Source organism: Prinia subflava, chromosome 6, assembly GCF_021018805.1.
Source record: "Prinia subflava isolate CZ2003 ecotype Zambia chromosome 6, Cam_Psub_1.2, whole genome shotgun sequence".
In the NCBI taxonomy this organism is placed as follows: Eukaryota; Metazoa; Chordata; class Aves; order Passeriformes; family Cisticolidae; genus Prinia; species Prinia subflava.
The window spans coordinates 8230832-8255872 of NC_086252.1; the positions used below are offsets into that span (position 1 = coordinate 8230832).

At 41.3% G+C, this 25041-nt stretch overlaps 1 protein-coding gene across 4 annotated transcripts in view; it reads right to left on the reverse strand.

The window, feature by feature from the left end:
- The window catches only part of SPAG16 (sperm associated antigen 16), a 362296-nt gene that overhangs the window by 154336 nt on the left and 182919 nt on the right, over positions 1-25041 (reverse strand). For 3 of the 4 annotated variants that reach the window (XM_063400108.1, XM_063400106.1, XM_063400105.1), the window contains exon 12: positions 14660-14845. The exons of the other annotated variant lie outside the window; for it this stretch is intronic. In XM_063400108.1, coding sequence (XP_063256178.1) covers positions 14660-14845 — 186 coding nt within the window. The remainder of the gene's footprint in view (positions 1-14659; positions 14846-25041) is intronic. 4 annotated transcript variants of the gene reach the window in all.

Sequence of the window (25041 nt, forward strand, 5' to 3'; positions counted from 1 at the left end):
GAGCCACTCACTCAGTGTCTCAATCTGGTGAAATCTGGTGTCAGATAATGTTAATTTTTGCACTTTTGAAGCTTACACTGGCCAGAAGCAGGATGAAGGATTAAACCCTGCTGTCATCAGTCCCATCAGGGGCTGAACCACTGAGGCTCACTGAGACACGTCCCACTCGTGCTGGAAGCAGCACAGATTGTCAGGAGGAGCAGGATGAGGTGCAGCTCTGTCACCACAGGAGCTGACAGCTCCCACTCTGCTCTGGGGCACAGCAAATTGAGCATGTAAAAGGAAACTGATCTCTGAAGGGGGATGGATTTAACTGGTAAGTGCAAGGTAAGTGTGGTTTTTCCCCTTCCTCTGTCGTCGTCTTCCTCCTTCTGCCAAAACCAAAGCAAAAGCTTCCCAACTGGGAAGGCAGAAAGAACCCCAAATATGATAAATGAATGTTTTACGAGTTTTTCCTAGGTATATAAACAAACATTCCTCATCTGACTCAGCACGTTTGTAAGCCTGCTGTAAAACCCTGGAACATCCTTTTCTTTTTCACGTTTCCTTGTGAACAGTTGTACTGTTAAAACACAGAGCTCCTGGACTGGATCAAATCGTGACAGGACAAAAGCCAATCAACAATTACATTTTTGACTTGCTTGGTAAGCTTTGAAATGCTGCAGCAGTTTATTTTTGAGAGTGTAGATTTCCTCTCTGAGGTCAAGCAGGGCTCTTTTCCCCACCCTTTTCAGGAACTGAGCACGGCAGCTTTCCTTTAACACCACCAGCCCTCACCAGCTCTGCTTCAGCTCCTGCTGGAAACTGCAATAAAAGGCACCAGGATTTTTTAGCTGAAGAGATTCCACCTGCTGCAAGAGGGAGCTGCAGTCCCACCCTCTCCTGGGCTTTGTGCTCACACAGGATGCACCCACACCTCCAGGTACCCCCCAGTCTGCTCCAAATTTGTCTCACACTTGTTGAGAGCCCTCACTTTCAGCAAAACTCCACGAGAAGGCTGAAGGGCAGTGCCTGAACGTGATGATCTTTAAATGTGGGGGGTGTTTGATGAGGTGTGAGCACAGGCAGTGCTCCCAGCCCAACCCCATGAACTTTGGGGTTCACTCTTGAGAGCACCTCAGGAGGGTTAAAGCCTTCCCACAGCACAGAGGTGGCCAAAAGCAGGTCCCCATAAATTTGTCCAATCCTTCCCTTCACTCCACACCCTCCCATTCCGTGCTGCTCCCTCCACAGCCTCCCACCCCTGAGGCACTCGTGTGCTGTTAACAAGATATTCTGTCACCAGCAACACCCAAACAGGCCAGGAAAGCTATTTTATTGTGTTGGAAATTCATTTCGTCTCCAGGGACCTTACCTCCTTACATATTTTGCTGTTCTAAAAATTACTTCGTCCCGTTTCTATAACTTGAAAGAGCCTCTTTGGCAAATAATACACAGAAAGGGAAAATTGAATGTACCTGAGAACAAAAAAATACAAAAAACCACATGCAGAACAGAAAAGGAGGGCAATGCATTACATTAAATGAAGTCTGATAGCTTGAACTGCAGATTCAGTGAGGTCTAATAGTGAGGGACATTTGGCAAGATTCCCCTAATAAATTTATAATTAACCAGCAGAAAGCAATGCTCCAGTCCGATTTCTATTCTGCAGTGAAATTAGATAACAGCCCAATAATCACAGTCCTTGAAAGGGAGTGCTGTGAACGCAGGAGAAAAAGGTTGCAAAACTTCATGCCTTACCTTTGGGATTAAAGTGCTTATTTGCCTCAATCCCTGGTAATTTATGTAGCACAATATGTATTACTGGAAAAGCAGCCAATTATAACACTGTATTTATTTTTCTGGCAGAGCTCCACTGTGTGTGTTTAAGTAGAAGCTGTGTGTTTATTGTGGAAACTTCCACTACCAGGCAGACACTGATCAGTGCACACAGATACAGCACTCAGTTCAAAAATACTCCCTGACAAATAGACAATAAAGAAATATAATCAATTACCAATTGGTGCTTGATTGATTCCAATACTGCTCAAACTCAGGATCTGTTTTGATAAACATTGAGGGTACTAAATACATTTGACAATAGCTTTATATGTTTTTGTGAGTGAAAAGCCCAAGTTGCTGAATTAATAATATTCTACTTAGGCTTTCATTAGAAAGTGTGAAAACTTTGCCAATAATCTATCTCCTTTTTTATTGGCTTGAAACATGAATAATGAATCTGCTCATTATTGCACTGAAGATTTAGTCTCTTAATGTCTTGCATTTCTTTGAAAAAAATGAAGTGTTCTCTGAGAAGTATTATTATTTGTATTATTTTCGTATTCCAGATGAAGGGGTTTTGGTGAAAAGCTTTAATTTTTCCAAAGGAAAGATAAAACAGTAAGACATAAAATCTCTGCTTAAGAATGGTTTACAGTCTTTTTGTAAGATTGCAATATATTTTTCAGTCCCTTTTAATATATAGGATTGGCTGTAGCTCATCAAGGTATCTTTAAAATCTCACTGCTCAACACCTGACACGTTTCAGCTCATGGCAGCAGCTGCTGCAAAAGCTCACTCTCCACTGAAATGGGGCTCCAAAGCAATTCTGGTAACTTATTTCAGCAACTTCAGTCTGAACAGAAGCCTGTTACTCACAATCCAATTTTTTCAGAAAGTGCATTTTTGTATGTTTGAAATTCAGATTATGTTTCATTTGACAAGGATTGTCCTTCCCCAAGGTTAGAGTTAGGTCAATAAAAATGACTTTGAAAGTCATGGGACAGAAGAAGATTTGGGCTTGTCCCAAAATGTAGATCTTAAGTGCTCTTTTCACCAGCTCAATCAAAACAGATCAAGTCAATTACAAGGTCCTGCTTGAAAATGTGTGTAACAGAGCGATGCCAGGGAATGATCTAAAGTAATCCTGGCTTAATTAGCAATTCTCACCCCAGCTGTCAGTCAGAAATGATACCTTTGTTAACACTATTTGTTAATAGGGAAAGCAGAGTCACCTATCCCAGAACTCCAAACCTCAGTCCAGGAGCGAGGTACACTCGGGTTCAGAAAGGTACATGGTGATTTTAAATTATTTTTTGACTCCTACCCTTGCTCAGCACTTTCTGCATATCAAGTTTCCTCAGGGGACGTTTTTTTGGTTGGACAGGTGAATCCAGGAGCATCAGCAATTATTTATTGAAGAGCAGAGCCTTGTTTCATGAAATGATTATCTCCTCCCTGCTCCAGGCTCAGGGGTGTGAGCTGATCAGATCAGTGCAGGCTCAGGAATAATGAAATAGCTGTAACCCATTCCAGAAGAGATGGAACAGTGCAGGACAAGAGGGTGGCTGCTGCTCAGCAATTCTGCTGCTGAATAAGCAAAGCTCTCCCCTGTGACAGTGGGTTCTCCTCTGTCACCCTGGTTTTGAAGACTTTTCTAAGCCTTCTGTAATGTTTTTCATATTGAAGTCAGAAATTTTACTTTATCACACTTTCTACTATAAACAATGGCCATGTTTTGCTAACTCTTTTATTGTTTACATATTTCTAGGTGGGAGGAAAAAGTTGATTGACAGTTGGCTTGACCAATGTGGATTGAGAGGTGGAAATCCTCCAATCCACAGGCCCCATAGGAAATGTATAAAACTGAGTTTTGTAAATAAACTCGTCCCTTTTTCCTGCTTCGCTCGCCAGCGTGTCCTCGTGTGGTTCTTTCCGTGTCCTCTGTGACACTCCTCAGTTACCACAGCAGCTGACACCAGAGCCAAGCCCACGGCCTGCTCCACATCTCTATGAAGCTGCCATGATCTTATTATTTGTGTCTACTTTTGGGTTTTTTAATAACAAAAACTTTACCTCTAACACTACTGCCTTTCCAGGCTAACCCTGAACTAGTAAATGCAGATGTCTCAATCCTTCCTTGCCTCTGAAAGACAACAGCACACATGTTTTGATGGATCATGGTTAAGTGATCCAAGTTTTGTCCCTGTATCTTATGTGAGAACTATTTGAACAGGTTATTTTACAGTTTTAGGCTTTTTCTGTTCAAATAAAATACTGTGGAGAAGATGAGCCATCTGCACTTCACATTTAGATCCCCTTTATGGTGCAGTCCAACCACCCTGAATAATTTGTTATTTCTTTCTTTCTCTTCCTTGCCATCATTTATTTCGCTCTTCTACACAATCGCGTTAATAAAGAAAGAATATGGCATTATAGGCACAACTGGTGAGACATAATGCAGAAAATAACAAATGTGATCATGAAAACCAAAATATATTATTATATATAGAGATAGATATATTTGCACCAAATATATTCACACCAGAAGACCAGATAAACTGATTACGTTATGCTGCAACACATATTTTCTTTGTGAGGCTGATCTGATGTATTTCTTCTGAAAACTCCCAGACAATGTAAGAAATCATTGTTTTTTACAAGAGTTAAGTCTGTAACAGTGGATAACAGCACACTTTTAAAAAATGCCACTCCTGTGACACTAAAGCCTAAAATACCTCGCCAAAGCCTACTGTGCACATCCCATAAAGCTCTACCGTGTCATATTCTCTATAAATTTACATATTTACACATGATATTTACAAATTTACATATTATAAATTCACATATGAGATTTCCAAACTGCCTGGACAAGGCAGAGTCGGAGATTCCTGCAGCTGTCGGGTACCCAAATAATGGGATTTTCCCTCAGGACAATGTGGAAGCACCAAGATATTTTCAATCGGCCCCTCAGGTTCATCTTTGAAAGATCCATCTCTGGGTGTATGTTAAATTGTATGAGGGATGACCCAGGTCTGCACTAGCACAAAATTTTTGTCTTTCTTCAAAACAGAAACCCAAAAAATCACCACTGCTGGGAAACAACCAACAGAAGGGAAAGACTGACACAAGAACTATACAGGGAGCCAGCAGAATAAATCTACAGAGCTCAATTATGTCCACAAAGTTGCCATAAAACTGGCTTAAATAAACTTTCAGCCCTCAAAAAAACCCACCAACCCCAAATCCAGCAAACCCCCTGCACCTCTCAAAAAACCCAAACTCCACCAGTATTTTTCCTCACAATCCATTTGCTGGTCTAGCTTTTAGTGATGAAATTCTATACAGGATAGAGAAAGCAGTACTGGCACCTCATAATTTCACTATCTTTTAAATTTTAAAAAAATTATTTAGTATTTTAAAATTTATTTTAATATATTTCTTTTATGTCTTTAATCCCAACCCATGTGCAGAAAAAGCACTGTGACACTTGTCAGGTGTTAGTTTATTTTCCTCCACATTTTAAATTTACTGAAACTTCTTTAGACCTATTAAACAAGCAAATTCTTTTTGAAAACAGTACAACAAGGCTAAGATGCAATAAATAAAAGCACTTCAATATTTAAGTGAGGAAAATGAATTTCAGTGTGCTTTCAAATTGGTTTTCTCCAGTGCAGAGCTTCTCTCTTTGTCCAAATAAAATGGATTTGAGAGGGTGGCAGCTTTAAGGAGTTATGCAGCACTATTCAATGGCTTTGTGAACTTGGGAAGGAATTCTGAATAATGGATTTGCTGTGCTCTTAGGCATGGAGCCACAACAAAAACAGAGTCATTGGAGGTTCTCTAACAAGCTGGAGTGAAGGCTAAAGAGCCTGGTCCACCCACTGGAGCTGCAGTTTGTTAGATCAGTGACTGAACACACAAGGGGAAGAGCTCAATTCCCAGGGACACCTCCCACCACTCTGACCTGCTGCTTTCTCACCATTTTTAGATTATGCACCACCCCCGTTCTCCACACACAGAGCTGGAAAAGGGCTGGATTTCCCTTTGCCAACAGCTGGAGGAAGGGAAAGGTTAACTCGAAACACAAGCACAAAATGTAAGAGTAGTGGTTTAGTCTCCTCCTTCCCTAGATGTGAACAGTTTGGTTCACATTCCCTTTTGTCCCAGCTTTCCCTGTTAACAGCACAATTTTATATCAATATGATTACATCTGTCTAATCCCAAAATAAGTGTCACTGGATGAGACAGTATCCACTGTACTCCAGGGAAAGGGAGCCCTTTGCAATCACTACTCAAATCTTCAGCAGCACACAGCAAAGCTCAGTTTACAATTGTTGAAGGTGCTGAATATGTAATCAAAGTCCTGCCAAGCCCTGACTGATAACCTGATAGGGATCACTTCGAAGGCTGACACACTCAGAATTAGGTTTTCATCAACCCACAGTGCCAGATGCTAACTTCACACCTAGTACTGCAGTGTCTCCAAACTCAAACTTCAATCTTAACCTTCCAAAGTCAGCTAACATCTGCATTACTATGAAACAAACCCTGAGATTACAGAAAAAAATCTAAGGAGGGCTTTTAAAGGAGCAGAACATGACTGCAAATCACACACAGTATTTTTATTTTTTGTTCTGAATTTCAGAGCAGGGATATGAGCCTGGCTACAGCTATGTTCCCAGCGTGCAGCAGACTCCTGTGTCCTTTGTGCCACAGAAACCCCCTGTGATCGTCTGCTCTGTATTAAATAATTCACAATTTTTGTTGACATTTTACTGCAGTCTCCGTATTAAGATTCCGCTATCTAGAATGTTTGTGTTGGTGACAGAAATGTGCTTGAAAGAGACACTAAAGTACAAAGAAATTCATTGGGTTTGCATCAAGTGGATAATTCCAATACATATTTAATAGGTTTCTCGCAGACACACACGCCTTTGCAGGCTCTGGCTTCAGTAAATAGATGCATAAAAATTGCCTTGCAGATGGTGAATTGATTCCTGGCTGGGAAAGAGATTGGTCAGCCTACAACAAGATTCTTGTGTGATGATGTGTCTCAATTCACATCAAGAAACCTACAAATATTGAAAAGTGCAGAAGTGCCAACATTTTTATTTGCTTCACCCTGATCTTCACCTCCATCAAGGCAAAGCCCTCTTACTTTCCTGGGCAGTGTCAGAGTGGTCATTTCTGCTGCATTCACAGGTTTAACCACTGGGATCATGAGGAACAGAGCCTGCAGCTCTCAGTTGTTGAGGATTTGGAGATCTGCCTCAAGAACAACCCACACAGGGCTCAAAGAAGCTGCGTCACCTGTGTGAGGTCTGACTCACTCACTCAGGGAAGTGTAAAGGGTGAGGACAGAAATGAGCCCCAGGTTCTTCAAAGCTGCCACAAAGAAATCACTGTTGGGCTGGAAATGCTATTTATTCACGTTTTAAGGGAGTACAAACACAATTCAGTGTCTTCCAACATCAATTAAAGACCCAGGGCGCTTTCTTTGCATGCAAGAATTAATTGTTAAAGGACTGAGATGGGACTTGTGTTCATTTTCCAGCTGAGGCTAATCAAAGATGAACAGAGTTTGCTCTAACAGGATGCACAACGAGAGTTCCAGCACTTGGAGAGAAAATAACCTTGTGTAACATCTGAACCCTTAAAAAAATCAATATAAACTCCGAAAGCATCATACAGACACACACAGAGACATGTCTGAAGAGTGCCTGGAGCCAGAGGACAAGAACTCAAAGCAATCACAAGAGGAATTTACAGGTATTAAGGCATCCACTAGAGCAGACTTTTACTTTGCAATCAAATGACCAAGGCATCTAATTTCAAACCAGGGGACATCAGCAGCTAAAACCAGTCCACACTGAGGTGGATATGTGGACGTGCCTGCTGGTTATGAACAGTAAGTTGTATTCCTGTTCTTTTCAGTTCACTGGGAGACAAGCAGGGAAATAACCTCCAATTCCCTGCTCCAGCTGATGGTGGATCCCAGCCTGTGTGTGTAAAATTTGCATTAACTGGTGCTGACAGGAGATGGGAGGGATGGAGATGCATCATTTCAATGAGCTGTTGTCCTCCCTGGGCTCTGTAATAATATCTGACAGTTTTCACTGCTCTGTGGATTACTCTGTTGGTACATTTAGTTTCTGGATTGGTGCAGATACTGTAAGTCAGTATTTCTAGGAAAACAGCTTAGGTGAAGGAAAGCCTGCCAGTAATGAGTGACTGTAACATGAGGGAGCAAGAAAACAACTGGATAATGAGCCTGGATGTGGAGTGGAAAACTAATCTGACTTCAACTGTGCTGAGTGCCTGCAGTGCTGATCCTCTGCATCTGAATTCTGAATGTAGGACGGTGGAAACACCCTGTCAAGATCTGAGTAACATTTTGCAGGTTATAATACCTGCACACTTGCAAATAAGACAAAGAATTCAACTTGCACGTTGTCAAAGAGAGAAAAAAACATCGCCTGAGCTTCCTGCAGTGCACACAATCCCAGCAGACTCAGCTTCTTGGACCTGCCAGCTGCTCTGGTGAGGATTTGGTGGAAGTTTTACCTCCCTCATTCCTCCTGCTCCTGAAGCAGCTTCCAGGGACTCCAGGAGGTGTTTGGACAAGTGAGGGACACCAAGCACAAGGGTGTTCAGCTTCCAGAGGAGCACATTTCCTCACCAGCTCCCACAAAGCTTCCTGCTGTCCAACAGGAGCCTCGCAGCCAGCTACACAGAATTTAGGAGATCTGGCCTAAAGGAGGAGAACTGGAACACAAAACCCCCCTAAAATTGCATCCAGTATGTTTTTTCCAAGCCATACTGGATGCTGAAACAATGGAAGCAAGGAAACTTCTGAGATCAGAAAATGATACACCCTTTTATGTAAATCAAGTGCAACTTTCTCAACTATCTTTTCATAGAGGAAATATTATGTTGCTAATTATGGCAGAGTTCAGGTAAGCCTACTTAGAAATATTTGCAGAACTCAGACATTTTAGGAAGCAGCTCCATTTTCAGCTTCAGTCTTTAAAAAAATAAAGTAGTAACTTGATTTTTCCCCCTCCATTAATCAACACCTGTGCTGTGCAGTTCAAGACCAGTAGCAGAAATCAGAAAAGCAAAGCACTTACATTTCTGTGTATTCAACTCTTTAGAAAAGAAAAAAGTCAAGATATTCTGAATTAAAAAGAAAAAATGATCACTTTAACCTCTAAGATCTTCAAATATGCCTCCTGTGCATGGGCTGAATTGCCACAGATGATTCCAGTAAAAGCAGAGGGAATGTGGATTTATCTAGACCAGAAGGCAACAGCCACCAGTACAAATACTTCAGCAGAAGACACACAACTCCTGTCATGTTTTACAGAGTAATTAATAATCACACAAACATCTATTTCTCATGGATCTATATGATTACTGAAAATCCAATACTGATTTTCTTTCTTCCCACCCAGTAGGAAGATTTGGAGACAACGAATCTTGACAGATGTTTAACGCCCCCAAGGAATGGAAAGTCAGAATTTAATGATGCCTTCAGTGTAACTCACCCCATGGCCTCCAGTAAAGACCTTCACCTTTTTTTTTTAATTTCACCACGAAATCAGGGTATGGCTTGCCCAGCCTAGGCACTCCATGGGAACCAGCTAAGATTTTTCTGACCTTTGGGACCTGCAGATATGTGACCATAATGAACATTTCTCATTACAGATGCATGTTGTCTCATATTAAATCCACAATGTGATTTAAGTTCACAACTTAAGCTCCTGTAAATCAATTTACACTTCCTGAAAAGTTTTGTACTTCAAGCTCCATCTCATCCAGTATTATGAAGATTTAGTCATATCTTCCCCTTAACTGAATAGCTCTACTTTGAATATAATTTTTTCCTTGATAATTCACATTTTCAAATTGATTTTTCCCAATTGGCTCTCTGGGAATTCTAAGAACGAGATTTTAGACTTTCCTGATCCTGAAAAATGTGTTATGGAATTGTAGCATAATTATAAATTTGGAGACTTGGGCATAGGCCTAATTTTGATTTGAAGGATTAATAGCAGCTTGTCTCTCCAGTGCTCCTTGGAGGATTCCAAAGGGAATTCTCCTTTATCAAAATGGCAAGCACTTCCTGCTGTGCTGTCAGGAGAGACATTACAAACTACCCAAAAATGGTCCTTCCACATTTCCTCTCAGTTCTTCTACCTGCCTTCTAATTTCCTGGAGGACATTTGTCTTCTCTGAAAATAGATCAGCTCCACTTTTACTGGAATGAATTACACATGGGATCTGGCCAGAAGAGTTTGTGGCTTGTGTCCCAGCCAGGCAGACAAGTGTCACCTCCAAAGGGGAATCTGGACAAGGACTTGCCACACACACTCACCCTGATCCTAACTGTTTGAAACTAGAAAATCTTTGGGACTCCTTCAGAGGTGATTTTTTAGAATCCTGATATGGATGTGTTTGGTGTGGTAAAAAACCCTACAAATCTGCGAGTAAATGTTGCATTTCAAAGCTGTCCATTGCTTAGGGGAAAGGGAAGAAAAAGAAACAAGGATGGGAATGTCAAGGGTGGCAGGAGAAGCCAGGCTAAACCCTGGGCTCTGATGGCACAAAGCAAAGAGTGTAACCAGTTCCACTTGGCAACTCCAGCAACCTAAAATCATTACTTTAGTGAAACCAGAGAAAAAAAACCCCAAAAAACCCCAACACCTCAAAGTATAACAGCAATTTAAAATCAACAATTGCACTGCAGTCACTCAGGGTGTGTATTAATAAAACACATGCAGTGCCATCATTGCATGGCATCATTCCAAGGAAAGCCATAGCTGACAAGGGGCTTCTAATTAAACAAAATCCATCCCTGCTTGATTTCTTTAAATAATAACCCTAAACTTTCCAAAATTTAATGCTTCTTATGAGAAGAAACAAAACTATAAAGAGCACTTACCAAGTGGAGAGAAGTCAGAACAACAGAAGACTTTAACAGGGGCTTTGGAGGAAAAGAAGGATTTATTAATACAAACTAGTAATTAATGTCAGATACATCTGACACTTGGGCAGAGAAGTGAAAATGTCTGGTCTTGTTGCAGAGAAGAAAAAGATATCAACTATTTTTTTGTATATTGGGAAACAAGTAAAACAATATATTAACACCTCACTGACAGGACACTATCCTAGAGGTTGTACAGGACAATTAACAATAATCACAATTAGTCACTCCTAAAATTTGCACCTTGACAAATCCACCAATGGATACCAGAAATGACTGAAGACTGAGGTAAATGTGCATTTTGAATTTTTCAAATCAGAATTGATTATGGACGAAATGTCCATGAATAGACAAAAATTGCTGAGTTAATGGAAAAGGAAAATTAATGAATGATGGATTGTGGACCAGCAGCCAGAAATGGCTCCAGTTCACCAACACTTCCTCACCCTGGGCTCTGCTGCAGGACAGCACAAACGCATCTCTTGCTGGCCTAATTCCATGTATTTTGTCCCACTGAAAGGAAGTGGAGAAAAATTAAGAACTGGTTAATGAGTGCAGAATGGATCAACTGGAGAAAACCACTCCTGACTGTTCTGACTGCTGCGAACAATTTCTCAAGCTCCGAGCATCAATGACAATGTTTGCATTTAACATTCGCTTTGGAGCATATGTCTGCAAAGCGAAACAACCGCCTGTGTTTACACGAGATGTACGATGCTCACTTTGATTTGCATATCAGGGATCAGGCTGTAAATCTCTGATGATATTTACCACGGGATAATTGAAATTAATCCTGCCAAAATGACTTTGACAGTGCTGAATTTACGGTCTCAGAAAACACCCCTGGAACTGCCGGCTGTGCTGGAACATAACTGGCTGTATATTTTCAACCTGAGCTGTGCTGCTGAATAAAATCCTGGCCACAAATTATAAACCCCTCCCTTTCTTCTCCAACTTCCAACTTCCACAATCATAAAGAAGTGGGGATAATTTTGAAGGTAGCAGGTATGTCCCTGTTTTGCTGTTTTGTTTTGGTTTAATTTTTTCTGGACAGCACATGAGTCACCTTTTGTTCCCTGCACTCCCCATCCCAATGTTACATGATTTTATTTTTTATTTCCTTTCAAAGGAACCAATTATCCCAGCAGGGAGCATCAGGAAGTTCCAACAGCAGAACTCAGTCCTCAAGTAACTCAAGTCCTCAAGTCCTTCAGTAACTCAGATCATGGCTGTGTCTCAGCTTGTGTCCGTGTTTCCAGGGAAAAAAGGAAGGGGCTTGGATTTTTGTTTCTTTGCTTTTGTTTTATTTCTTAAACTCAGCTTGTACCTTTAAATAGAAGGCACACAAGTTGTCCAGAAGAACACAGGTTACTACAAAGCTACCTCACGTTATCCTCCTGGTGCGAATGTCATTTGTGATTGAAACTTTCAGTATACACAGAAGAAAAACATTTGTGAATAACAAAACAACCCCAAACAAACAAAAATCCCAGCAGTAATTTCACATTCTAAGAAAATAAAATTCAAATATTTAGTAGCCAGAACTTCCTTATTATTGACAAACAATTATGTAATTTATTAAAACTGCTGGCAACCTTTTCCTATTAAAGACATGTTGCATCTTGTATTCCTTGGACTCCAATAATGGCTTTGATGATTGTGCAAATTGCACCTTGGATTGTGGTGCTAAAAACCAGCAAATTGCCTCCCCAGTTTCTTGACACAACCATAGAGAATGATGCACATTTTCCAAAAGCAACATTTAGAGAAAAGTGTGTTCCTAATGTAGAAAAGAGGCTTTTTTGAAACTCGGAAATAAAAAACAACTGTCACCCGCCACAGAAATGGATGTAGTTTTATTTGTAGCGTTTATTTCAAACATACCTCTTCCAGAGAAGTGGCAGTGATAACTCTGATATCCTTCTTGCTTTTCTTCCCCTACAATCTGCTGCTTTCCAGGCCCATTCAATTTGAAAGCAGGCATCCATCCAAATGTGTAATATTAAGGAAGGAAGACAGCTCTCATTTATAAAATCTTAATTCCTTGTTAGTGGAAAGAATAAACCCACTAGATTGATGGTGATCACTGATTATTATCCTCCCACAAGAATGTTCTCCTGGGCTCTGTCCCTGCTCAGAGCTTGTGGCACCTGGAGAGGGGGAAAGCTGACACTGGCACCTGGATGAGCCCGTTCTGTGGGGATGGGGGAAAAATGCACTTTATTTTAATCAGACCATGTCACATTTTTATATCACTTCTTGCTGCCCGTAGCCACTGAGATTTTGCACGATTTTTGGTGTTTCAATGACTCTGCAGGGACAGTCAGCATTTCCCATCATGGCTGGGATGTTGCTCTCTTATTTTCAGAGGCAAAGCACAGCTCGGATAGACTGGAGGCAGAAAGGGGAGTTGGTGATGAGTGTGAGTGGGAGGCTCCATGGGTTGGTGGTGAAGGTTTGCTTTGATTCCTCTGACTACAAAAGCTTCCTCAGTAGAGAAAGCATTTTCAACTGTCTAAACAAAACCTTTGTCTATGCAAATTCAAACCCATTCTGACACAAAACTAAAGCTGCTGTTAGTATTATTTCTTAAAGGTCATGAATATGCCATAAAGGATGATCAAAGCACTAGAAATACACAAAAGGTTAAGAAAAGAGGCACCAATACATTAGATTTTTGCTGTTTCCTAAGGAAAACACTGACCATTAATGCTTATTACTGATAGTAATGGTGGGAGCTTAACCTGTTCTCAGGGCTAGCTGGCCAGTTCTGTTATAAAAGTCATCTCTCAGCTGGCTTCAACTTTGCCAAACCTTAAACAGTTGTTTGGGGATATTTTTCCAAAATAATTTGGAATAATTCATGAAAGGATAGGTTAGTTATCCCGTTTTGAAAACAATATCCATATCATTTAATGCTTCCTCAAGTCAGGGTTTGAAAGCAAGACTGGAAATCCGATGCTGACAGAGTTTTAATTAACTCTCAGTGGAATCTGGATGAATTGCAACAGTTTGAAAATCTCCAATAAGGGCTGCAACTGCAATAGAGTGGGAGGGATTTAGGAAAAAGGAACAGAAGAAGAAATTTTCCCTTGCCTTTTCAGTGAAGCTTCTTCCCCTGCAGTGGCCAGCAATCATGAAGGGGTATTTTATCTCATTCAAATGCAAAGGAAGAAAAAGACCGATAGGAAATGGAAAAATCCACTAGGAGTGGATATTAAAGAACCAGGGAAAAGGCCTATAGGACTGGAAACTTCTGAGGACACTCAGCTGTTAAAAATCAGACCTAGTACAGTATGGTAATTCAGGAGTCTAATTCATACAGAGATAGTTTGGAAAGAGATAAATCCATCCCATTCCTTTAAGGTATAAGTTAATCAAAAACTGAAGATGACTGGAGAGAGTTAAGGAACTAATAATTAACTGGTAAGCACAAATACACTGATATTGCTAAAGCACCTTCATAAAAATGCATTTGCCTGGATAATAAAGAAGGTATATGTTGATTTATTAATCAAGAGTCACCTTGCTGAAACACAGATAATGACTAAAATAAATTTCCACTTGGCTAACCTTAAAGTGTGTTGTGTACTTATGAGCTTGAAACAGTATACAGCAAACTTACTGGAAGTTTCACTCAGTTACTTGTTTAAATTACATTTTGAAGCTTAAAAAAGAACTAGCATGAAGAATAACAGATACCAAGTGAAAGCAAATAGTTCCTTTTTGGCACTATGTTAATTTAAGTCCTCCCCAGCTCCCTTTATCTGGTAAATCCCACCAGAGGCTGATTTTTCCAGCTGTCTTTGATCTCCCTCTGCTCCCTGAGTGAACTCCACAAATCGATGGGGAGCTAGAACACGACACGGGTTATTAATGCAGGTATCAATTAGCGCCCACAGAGCCCTGTACCTGTTCACATCCCAGATCTTGCTGGTGCCATCCGTGGAGGCAGAGGCCACGAAGTCCCCGCAGGAGTGCCAGGAGCAGCCGCGCACGGCGCGGGAGTGGCCGCGCAGCACAAGGAGGCAGCCGCGCCGCGACAGGTCCCAGATCCGCACCGTGGTGTCACCGCTCGATGTCACCAGCTGGGTGCCACTGCTCGAGGGAAACAAACAGCTCTGAGACAGGACAGGGGGAGAAATGCTCAAGCAAAGTAATTTAACTCTCTTTAGAAAGACAGGTTTAAGTTGCAAGTGTTGACTTTTACCTTAAGATTCACAGAATTCAGAGCATCACCAGGATGGAAGAGACCCTCAAGATCATCGAGTGCAACCCAGTCCTAACACCTCAACTAAACCATGGCACCACATCCAGTTTTTATTTAAACACATCCAGGGATGGTGACTCCACCACCTCCACGGGCAGACGAGTCTAGTACTTTATTATTTTTTCTGTGAAAAACTTTTTCCTAATATCCAACCTAAACTTCCCTTGGTGCAACTTAGGACTGCGTCCTTTTGTTCTGCCAGCTGCTGCCTGGAGAAAGAGCCCAACCCCATCTGACCACAGCCACCTTTCAGGGAGTTGTGGAGAATGATGAGGTCACCCCTGAGTCTCCTTTTCTCCAGGATAAACACCCCCAGCTCCTTCAGGACTTCCTCACAGGAGTTGAGCTCCAAGCCCCTCACCAGCCTTGCTGGTTCCTCTGGATGTGCTGAAGAGTCTCAGTGTCCTTCCTAAACTGAGGGGACACAGCTGCACACAGCACTCAATGTCCTTCCTAAACTGAGGGGACACAGCTGGACACAGCACTCAATGTCCTTCCTAAACTGAGGGGACACAGCTGGACACAGCACTCAATGTCCTTCCTAAACTGAGGGGACAAACTGGACACAGCACTCAGTGTCCTTCCTAAACTGAGGGGACAAACTGGACACAGCACTCAATGTCCTTCCTGAACTGAGGGGACAAACTGGACACAGCACTCAATGTCCTTCCTGAACTGAGGGGACACAGCTGGACACAGCACTCGAGGTGTGGCCTCACCAGTACATACAAACATAAAACACATATGAACAAAAATGATCTTTGGAAAGGTTCATATTTTTGCTCTGCACGGTTTTCTGACATGTTATAGATGAAGTGGCCATGTATGGATACACTGTCAAAAGAAAGGGAGATAGGAAGTAGCTGTGCCCCATAGGAAAGCAAATAAGACTTTCAAATAAATTCCTACTTTTTGTAGCTTATTTATGAGTTCATCAGTAAAAATATGTAAGCCTAGATGACTGCTTTCAAAATACAGTAAGACAGATTCAGGGGAGAATATTTTGCAATTTTCCAAATTCATACCATTTTCAACATTTATTTATTTTTTAACAGCATCCTTATTTGTTTTTTCTGATTCTGTATAAATACCTCAACACATTCACCATCTCTTGGGGTCATTGATACGTTACATAAATGAAAAATACAGAGTTCATCTCGGATTTTTTTGGCCAAATCTCAGATATAAACTAGTACAATTCTGTTTCCTTTAAGCATGGACATATGGCTTCAGACTAAGAGTCCATCTGTAACATTTTATGTAACTAGTAAGGGATTCTTAATAAAATAATAAGAAAAAGTATGTGGAGTGATTCTTTTATTAAACCCTCCAGACATACCCTGTGGCTCAGGATTTCTTTGTGCATAAGAAGAATCCATGGATGGGTTTTTTCCCGTGTGAGTAATTGATTTTTGAACATACGCAAACCTTTCGCACCCACAATCTCTTATGTCAATGAATTCCAAAATTTAATTACGCCTTGTGTGAAAAGCTCTTCTGGGCTCTTAAATGACTTCATTTTGTTTCCTGCTTCTATTTCTACTGCTGTGATTAAAAGCAAACACTGAGTGCACCTTCCCTGTGTCTGAGTGTGCCACCAGCCGTGGTGGCCCTGTCCTGTTCCCCTGCCAGGATGAAGACTCCGACTCATTCCTTGTGCAGATTCCAGCCCTTGGAGCACATTTCCCACCTCTCTCAGCCCCTTTCCAGCTCAAAGGGAAGGAACAGGAACCCAAGGAAGGTACACAAGGCACCGTTTCCTGGTTTATTCTGTGTTCTTTCCATTTAGTTCCTGTTTTTGGCACTACTGTACAGAAATTTTCAGCAAACTGACCACAGTGGCTTCGAGGTCTCCTTCCTGAGCACTGATAATTGGACACATTCTTATCTGTTCTTATCTTAGGACTGTTTCCTCCTATGTGCATTACTTTGTGTTCACCTGCTGCTGCTTCACCATTAAGTCAACTGCTGAGACGGGAACCTTCTCCTGTAATTCTTCACATTTGCTAATTAGCAAACTCATCCACCTCACTCCCCTTCCCCAATTTCCAAGATCATCTTCGTATCTTAGGTCCCAGCACAGATCCCTGTGGGACTCAGAAATTAATTTCACCATTCTCAAAGTGACATTTGATTCCTATCCTTTCACCTGTTTTTAAACTTGTGAAATAAATTTCCTTTTTATTCAGGACAGTTCTGCTTCCCTGAGAGTTTTTGTGAGATGACCTCCAGAAGAATTTGCTGAAAATCCAAGTATAGGAAATTCATGAACTGTCCTTGATCAAATGCTCAATATGTCCTACAGAGAATTTCCAAAGCCATGCTCACAGCTCCCAGGGCTGCACAGCCATAAATGTTTCCATGTATCCTGTAATTTGGCTCTTTAACGTAACTCCTATCAAGATATGAAAATTAGATCAATCCATCTAGAATGCCTTCATCTTTAAAGGTTTTAAAATATTGAAAAAGAAATAACAGAGCTTTTCATTTTCTAAGTAAACATTTGTTTCAATTGTTTTCATACTAAACAAAAACAAGAAATCAGGGAAAATGTTTGGGGGTAAAACACAAAAATACAGATCAAAAATAGTTAAGCTGTACTTTTTCAGACAAGTTTCTGCCATTATCTGAGCAACATCAACAAGATGACCTTGCCCTCAGGAGGGAATAAACTCTTTTATTTGAATAATGGCAAAGGTCCTGTTTCAGGCAGTAGAGATCCTTCTTCCAAATCTCTGGCTATAAACCTGTGGGAACTGAAAACAGCTCAAGGGTTAATCCTAAGCACTGTTGTAAAACTCTGAGTAAGAATACACTCAGAGATATTTAATTCACTGCTGCAGTTTATTAAAAACAGAAAGGTCTGGGACCGGTGGTGTCACCCCTTTTATGTGGTATTCTCCCTTTCCTCCTTTTCCAATAGAAGTCCACTGAATTTCTTGGTAAAAGTAGCTGCTACGACAGCTTGAAATATGTGCATCATTTACCTGATAGATCTTCAGGGGGAGCTTGCCACGATGAAGGATCACCTACCCAAGATTTTGACTATTTTTAACACTTGCGGTTTAGGTTGCTGGTTTTTTTGTGAAAAATATCATTATAATATTCATTAAGGCAGTTACACCCCCATGCCTAAGACAAAGCTCTGAGAGATTAATCTCTCAACCTTTTTTTATAAAACAGCACAGGAATAATCCTGAAGCTTTTGTCACACACACACCAGAGCATAAAGGCTTGGAGTCTGAGTAGGGGTTCAGAGAAGACCCCAATTTTGTTGAGCTGTCAGGAATAAATGAGCTTTTGTTAACAAAACATTTTCAGTTTTAATAAGCCAGATCTAAGTTCTGGAGATAGATAAAATTAGGGAAATGACAAATCATCATAGCCTTTACACATTTATACAATAAGAGCTTAAAAAAAATTCAGGGTGAGGTATAAAGTGGGACTGATGAAATCTGCAATTGATTCAGAGGGAAACATGCATTGCCACTATCGTGAGCCACAAAAAGAGATTTATGGCTTATGCATTTTTTAATATATAATCCCCAAACTGCTACACAAAGAACTATTTTCTTGGGCTGAGTTTCAAGAATACACCATCCAGGCAGTGATGAAAACCTTTCAGAAAACAGATGTGAGCAGGAAGGTGGCTCAAATGGATTCAATTTGGCAATCTGCAGCAGGGGAAGGAGTTACAGGTGACATTCAGCACTCCTTACAGACCAAAGGAGAAAAAATAGTGGAGATTGGAGACAGAAGTGCAGCAGGAAGCAGTTTTGAGGGACAGACTGACAGTGGAAGTGAGGGCAGGAATACTCAGGAACAGAGGGACCTAGTTCCTCCTCCCCCTGCAACACAAGTTCCCCAAAATTCCCTGTGCATCAAAGAGCATCAGGTCATGGAAGGATGGGGATCTGTGCTTATCCATGTAGGAATTTAACGCCAGCATTTCTGGGAAGCACAGAAGGTGCTGCTGGGAATGCTGGGGCTGCTTCAGCACAGGGGCTGCACTCTGTGCTCAGGGAACCCTCAGCAGGATTCAAACCACACACACATAATGAACAGGAAAGTGCTGTGTCAAGCCAAGCCAGACATCTAAATCAAAATGCTGCTATTAGGAAAAAGCCCTATCTACTTAATAGCTGATCAATAATGACACACTTTCTCTGATTTGGAGCATTTTTCAGTCCTGGGAGATAAAAAGAAATGCTCCAAATACAGAGCGAATGTTTTCTTATCCACATTTTTGTACCCTGCTATTTTTCCTTATAAGAGCGTGTGGGGTGAAGAAACAAATGTATCAGAAAAAGCAGCTGTTTTTATGATTTAGGCTGCCAGTTTCACCATGTACAGTAGTCACAAAGTCCTCTATCATATGACTGATTTTCAAAAAAAATGCATGCTGATTTTGATATTAAAAACTTATGAAAAGATGACATTAGAACCTCACCCTTATTCTCAGCAGCTGTATACATAAACTCCATTTGAATTTAAGACTGATCACTAACAGGGAAAGCTCCAAAAAATCCTGTACAGTGTGCCTCAGAGGAAAATAAAACACTTTGTTTTTTAACAAATACATCAAAGAACTAGGCAAGATATTAGGAGACAAGCAAAAGGTAAAGTCCTATCTTGTTCTGTCACTTCAAACACATTCACATATATGCACATAACTCTGCCAACTTTTAGAATTGTGGTTTTTGTAAAGCAGCAGCACCTTTGTGCTCTGTGGATCCCAAACAGTTGGGTTTGTGTGGCCTTGTGTGCCTTGGTTTTGGGGATTTTCTGTTCATCCTTTCTAGCAGACCAAAGGACTGTGTGGATGAAACATGCCTGTATTGATTAAAGTACTTGTACAGAAGAATCTTTCCAAAACTTTAGGCAGTGGAGAGCCCACAGCACCCATAACCCCTTGTCTTGCCTCTATGGATAGACCATTTTTAAAAACATGAAATGCATATTCATATACTTACATAGAATATAAGTTCTACCTTACAGCTGATTTCTGGTATTCCTGACTGATATTGTAAACCTGCTCTTCCAGAAACATCAATTCCATCTTCCACAAAAAGGGATGGAACATTCACTTCTCAAACCTTAAATCTTTCCTCCGCCATATTCTAAACACACACACGCACACAGAGATTTCATTACACATTCCTGCTCCTTCCAGCTTCACTGTTCTCCCCACAAAGACACCTCTCCATTAACACTTCCCAAGTTGTAGACAATGAATAATTAAGGCTCATATTCACAACCACACGAGCCTCTGGCACAGAGAGTCACTTCACAGCATTTCGGGAGGCTGACTGCCCCTGTGGAATGCCAGTCAGGAGAAGGCAGCAGCTACACCGACAGTGCTGCCCTGAAAATGTGTCACTCCTAACGCCAGCAAAGCTCAGATACTGCTCCTGCTTCAAATATCTCTGGACAATGGCCTTAGGTCTGGACCTCGGGCTGCTCAGGTTCCCTCGGAAGACCTTGTGGCCAACAACAGTTCTCAAAGCAAAATTAGGCCAAACACAACTTGTGTTCAAGTTTTTCCTCCTAAAAAAGCTGCAGCAAGAGGCAGCATCTGACTGGAGCTAAACAAGACAATCATCAGCAACACAACAGCAAATTTTAAACATACAGGCCAAAACATTATAGGTCTTTCACCATGACAGTTGGAAAACGCTTCAAAATCAATATTCCAGCCAGTTAATTGGAAAAACGATGTCTCTTTTATTTACCTCTGTTCATGCAATTATTCTAAAGCAAAATTCTAAAAGCCTCTATGTTATTTGCAATATCAGCACAGGTTGACAGGAGGCACAAGCAACGTACAAGGGAAGAACTGCAAATACTGCTGAAGTTTACTTGAATTTTGGTGACATTTTCTGCTAGGTCAAAGAGGAAAGATAAAGAAAGAAAATGCCTAGGAAAAAAAGTTATTCCATGAAGAACAGAACTAATGAACACTGAATGCTTACAGAAGCATCTTTTGCCTACTCCATCATCTTAGCTGATAAACTTATCAAGAATTGATTGTTCCTCTAGACTTCTGTCTTCCAATTTTTGCCAGAATTACCCTGCAAGTTAAAAGTTACCAGAGAGAGTGGAAGAGCGCATAAGGAAGGTGTGCAAGGGGGTTGGGGGAAATGCATCCTTGTAAACCTCATTTACTTGGAAACAAGGTTAAAACCAGGGATCCAGACAACTACACTTGGAAAGCAGACATCTACTAATGGAGTCCCACCTTTGGTTAGGAGAGCTGAGCTGAATTTAAACACTCCATTTTCCAGCCGGTGCTGGAAAACAATGTAAGGGATGGAAATGCCAAACATCAGTTCAGCTCTGCAGTCACTGCAACTCTTCTTTATTCTCCTACTTTGTCACTGCCCTCATTTTCCTCTCACCAGACAAGGTGAAGCTTGGGATGAATTTAGAAAATGCTGGAGTCAATTTACTATTTAAAAAGTCTATTTGCTATTTTAAAAATCCCCATTAAGATGATTGAAAAGGCAATGGGTGATTTTCTGGCTCACCAGGCAGGATGCTTGCACAGTTCTTCTATGAAGGATGATGTGGATCCAACTCTCTGCAGGCCCAAAGGAAGATGGGACAAAGATTTGGAAGAGGAATACACCAAGAATTACATGGAGACAGCATCTGGCTCAAGACACTTTGAAATAAGCAGCAGAGTCCAGTGGAGTACTAAGACCAGCCCTCACAAATGCCTTTCCTATTCTGAGGCGTCCCCTGGTACTCGCTGCTGGAACAGGATGATGATCCAGAAAAATCTGGCACAGGGAGCCACCCTTATGTTCTTGGTCTGTGTTTGAACAAAACACTCAGCAGCAAAGATTTTGTTTCTAAGATTTTGTAACCTTGAAACAGACTTGAGATATAATTCACTTTTTTTGTTGCTGGAGTTAGGAGACTCATTAATTATTTACAGTGACACTTCTTATTAAAAACCCCTAAGGGTTTTTTTGGATCTATGGTTCATTTTGGGTGTTGCTTTAATTATCCTGGTGGTCTGTGTGTCTAAGACACATTTTATGTAGTAATTGTAATATGTTTCATCCTTCAGAATAATCTTCAACCAAATTTTACTCACTTTATTAATAGACATGAAATGTCATTTTTACAGAAGATGAATGCCAGATGACTCAGGAGCAGAAATACAAAAATACCTTTCCTTTTCTCATTTATCATCAAAGGTGAGGAGAAAGAAAAAATTAAATTTCAAAAATACAAAATCAATTATAAACTGGCATTCTACAAGCCAAGGAAAGCATTCCAAAGGCAGGAAGCAGGGCAGCAACCAGCAGATGGTGGATGGCACATGGCTTTTTGTCGGGGAAGAAAAACACAACCATCCTGCAAAATCCTTTGCCACAAGGCTATTGGCTGGAAATCCTCAGAATCCTGTCAATGTGTTCTGGGCCAAGTGCAAAACTTGAGGCAATTTTTCACCCTGCCTCACCTAATGGGGAGATTTTTCTGTGCTGTTTCCTGCTCATACATTGAGTTGTGCCAGGAGAAGCGTTTCCCCTCGTGCTGGCAGCTGCCTGTGACAGCAGGGCAAACAGGAGAGCAAGGTTCTGGCACCAAAGGGCTTCTGGATAGACACACACCAGCACTAGGCGTCACAAAAGTGGCAAACTTTTGTTTTAATGAGGTTCACCTTCTCCATGAAAGCTTTCTTGAGGCCACTTCCCACTTCAAGGATGACAGTGTGACATCTGCAAACATCTAAATACAACACGCTCTTAACTACCACAGAGAGTCCTGCTATGGTGGGTATGAACTCCAACAAATTCAAGCCATTTCTTAACAAGCTTCAGCTTAGCAAGCCCTCCATTCTTTAAACCAGCTTTCCTTCCTGAACTGAGTACTGGTACCAGCAGCTGCTGTGTCTGACCCCACACACACCTACAGGGAAATCTCTGTTTCACCTGAGGTCTTTCCCCCTGCTCTTACCTGCACATCTTCCTGTGCCCAAGCACTCCTTTTCCTCAAAGTGCTGGCCCACTCCAAACACATCCTAGAGTTCTACATTCGGGATCATTATAATGATTTGCAGTCACTTTGTTAGCGTAACCTTTTGTCACAATAATTTGTTATTTTCCAGATTGCTCCAGTGCAGGTTACAAACCACAGAGACCCCACCCAGGCCTGCCCCATTCAAATCCAGGAGCTGAGCTTGATACACTCCAAAAAATATTCAGTGTGGTCCCATTCACTGCAGGATGGACTCTCTGAGGTGTAACAAATGGCTTAGCTGCCACCCAGTATCACGAAATTAGGGGTGGTTAAACGGGAATCTAAAATAATTTAGGTGCCTGGTAGAAGGCAGCTTTCAGTACATGTAAAATTGGCTCTTAGGAGGCTTGTGAAGCACACCAGGTAAGGAATAAAAATTAAAAGACAAAAGATAGACTAGTTACAATGCTTGGAGATTAGATGTAGCAAAATATGTGTCAGCAAGACAGCAGGCACCACACAATGCAGGGCTCTAGGCAAAACTTAGACAGCAATGAATTCCCTTTTTATAATTATTTTGCATTAACAAAAAGCCTTTTCTAAAAGCTTCCTGTCAATGCATGTCTAGCATCCCACAGCAAAACCAGACACCTATTTAGCAAGGGGTAGGAGAATCCTGGCCTCTGGCTGGAAGCAGGGAGCTCGTGGGAGCCTGGCCAGTGATATCTCCAATTATGAAGGCTTCTTGTGCTGCAGGCAAATATTGTTCCTGGCTCCGGTTGTGCCATCTTTCTGTAGCCTATTGCCAAGTCAGTTTTCCTCCATTAACTTCCTGAGAAATAACTATTTTACCTGAAATCAAATATAATGAGTAAACATTGCAAAACTACCACATTTTCCAGGAATTACATCTATTCTGTACCATTCTAACACTTTCTCTCAAACAATCCAGTGTAAATTCTTCCTGTACACTGTTAAATTTTTAAAATAATGTATTTAGCCCCCATAAAATCATGCACAGTACCAATCAATACCCACGACATACATTAAACAGTGTGCCTTTACAGAGTGATACTTCATCTCAACACCCATCCCATCCAGTGGGGTCATTTTTCCTCCATTGGAATGACTCCAAATCCTCAAATTGTAATAAAGCGCTGTTGAAGTGGGGGAAAATGTAGTTTGGAAGGAGTTCAGATCCATGAATCCCGTGTACAGAACAGATTTATGACCTATATTAACAGCGATAATCCTGTGTCTCGGTTCCTCTGAAATGCAAAGTTGTGGCTCAGTCGTTTTAAATCCATTATCATCCCCCAACGGTGGTCCAGCGATGTCTAAGCACAATCAATAGCCAGTAATGAAGCACAGTCATTAATCCCATTTGCATGTTTGTACAAAGCATCACTTTTAAGCTGCATATTCATATGCAGAGAGAGTTCGGTGAGTGCACAGAGCTTTCTGTGGAAAGTCCTGCACTGGGATTTGAGCATTCCCAGGCTCCTGGAAGGATATTTAACTCACTCTGGAATGGTCCTCAGTGAAGAAAACACACGGGGCAGGTGATGATCTCACCCAGCCATGCCCTGGGGACACAGGGACACAGCTCGAGGACAGGGAGTGAGTTAATGGAGACAGTGATCAATAACAACCCAGCTTCAAGAGAGGAGGAGGAATGGAAATGCTGAACACCAGCAGAATCCTGGGCTGATACAAGAGAAAGCACAACAGCAAAGTGAATATAAATTTCCACCCTTTCTCTGAAAGGCTTTGCGTGAAGGCTGAACTTTCATCCACGTCCCTCAGCAGTCAAACAAGCCCTGATGCTCATTCCCCACTGGAGAACTTCTCCTGCTACCTGTGCAGCTGCAGCTGCTTTGTACCTGGAGTTCCCCAAATTGCTGCAGCCACACAGCTCGAAGGGAAGCACAGAAACACAATAAATGACTGTGCAATTCGTACCTGGAGCTTGTGCTCCAGAGAAAATCTTGTAAACACTCTAAATATTTGGGGGTTATTTCCAATTCAAATATCTCAGATATTGCCTCAATTG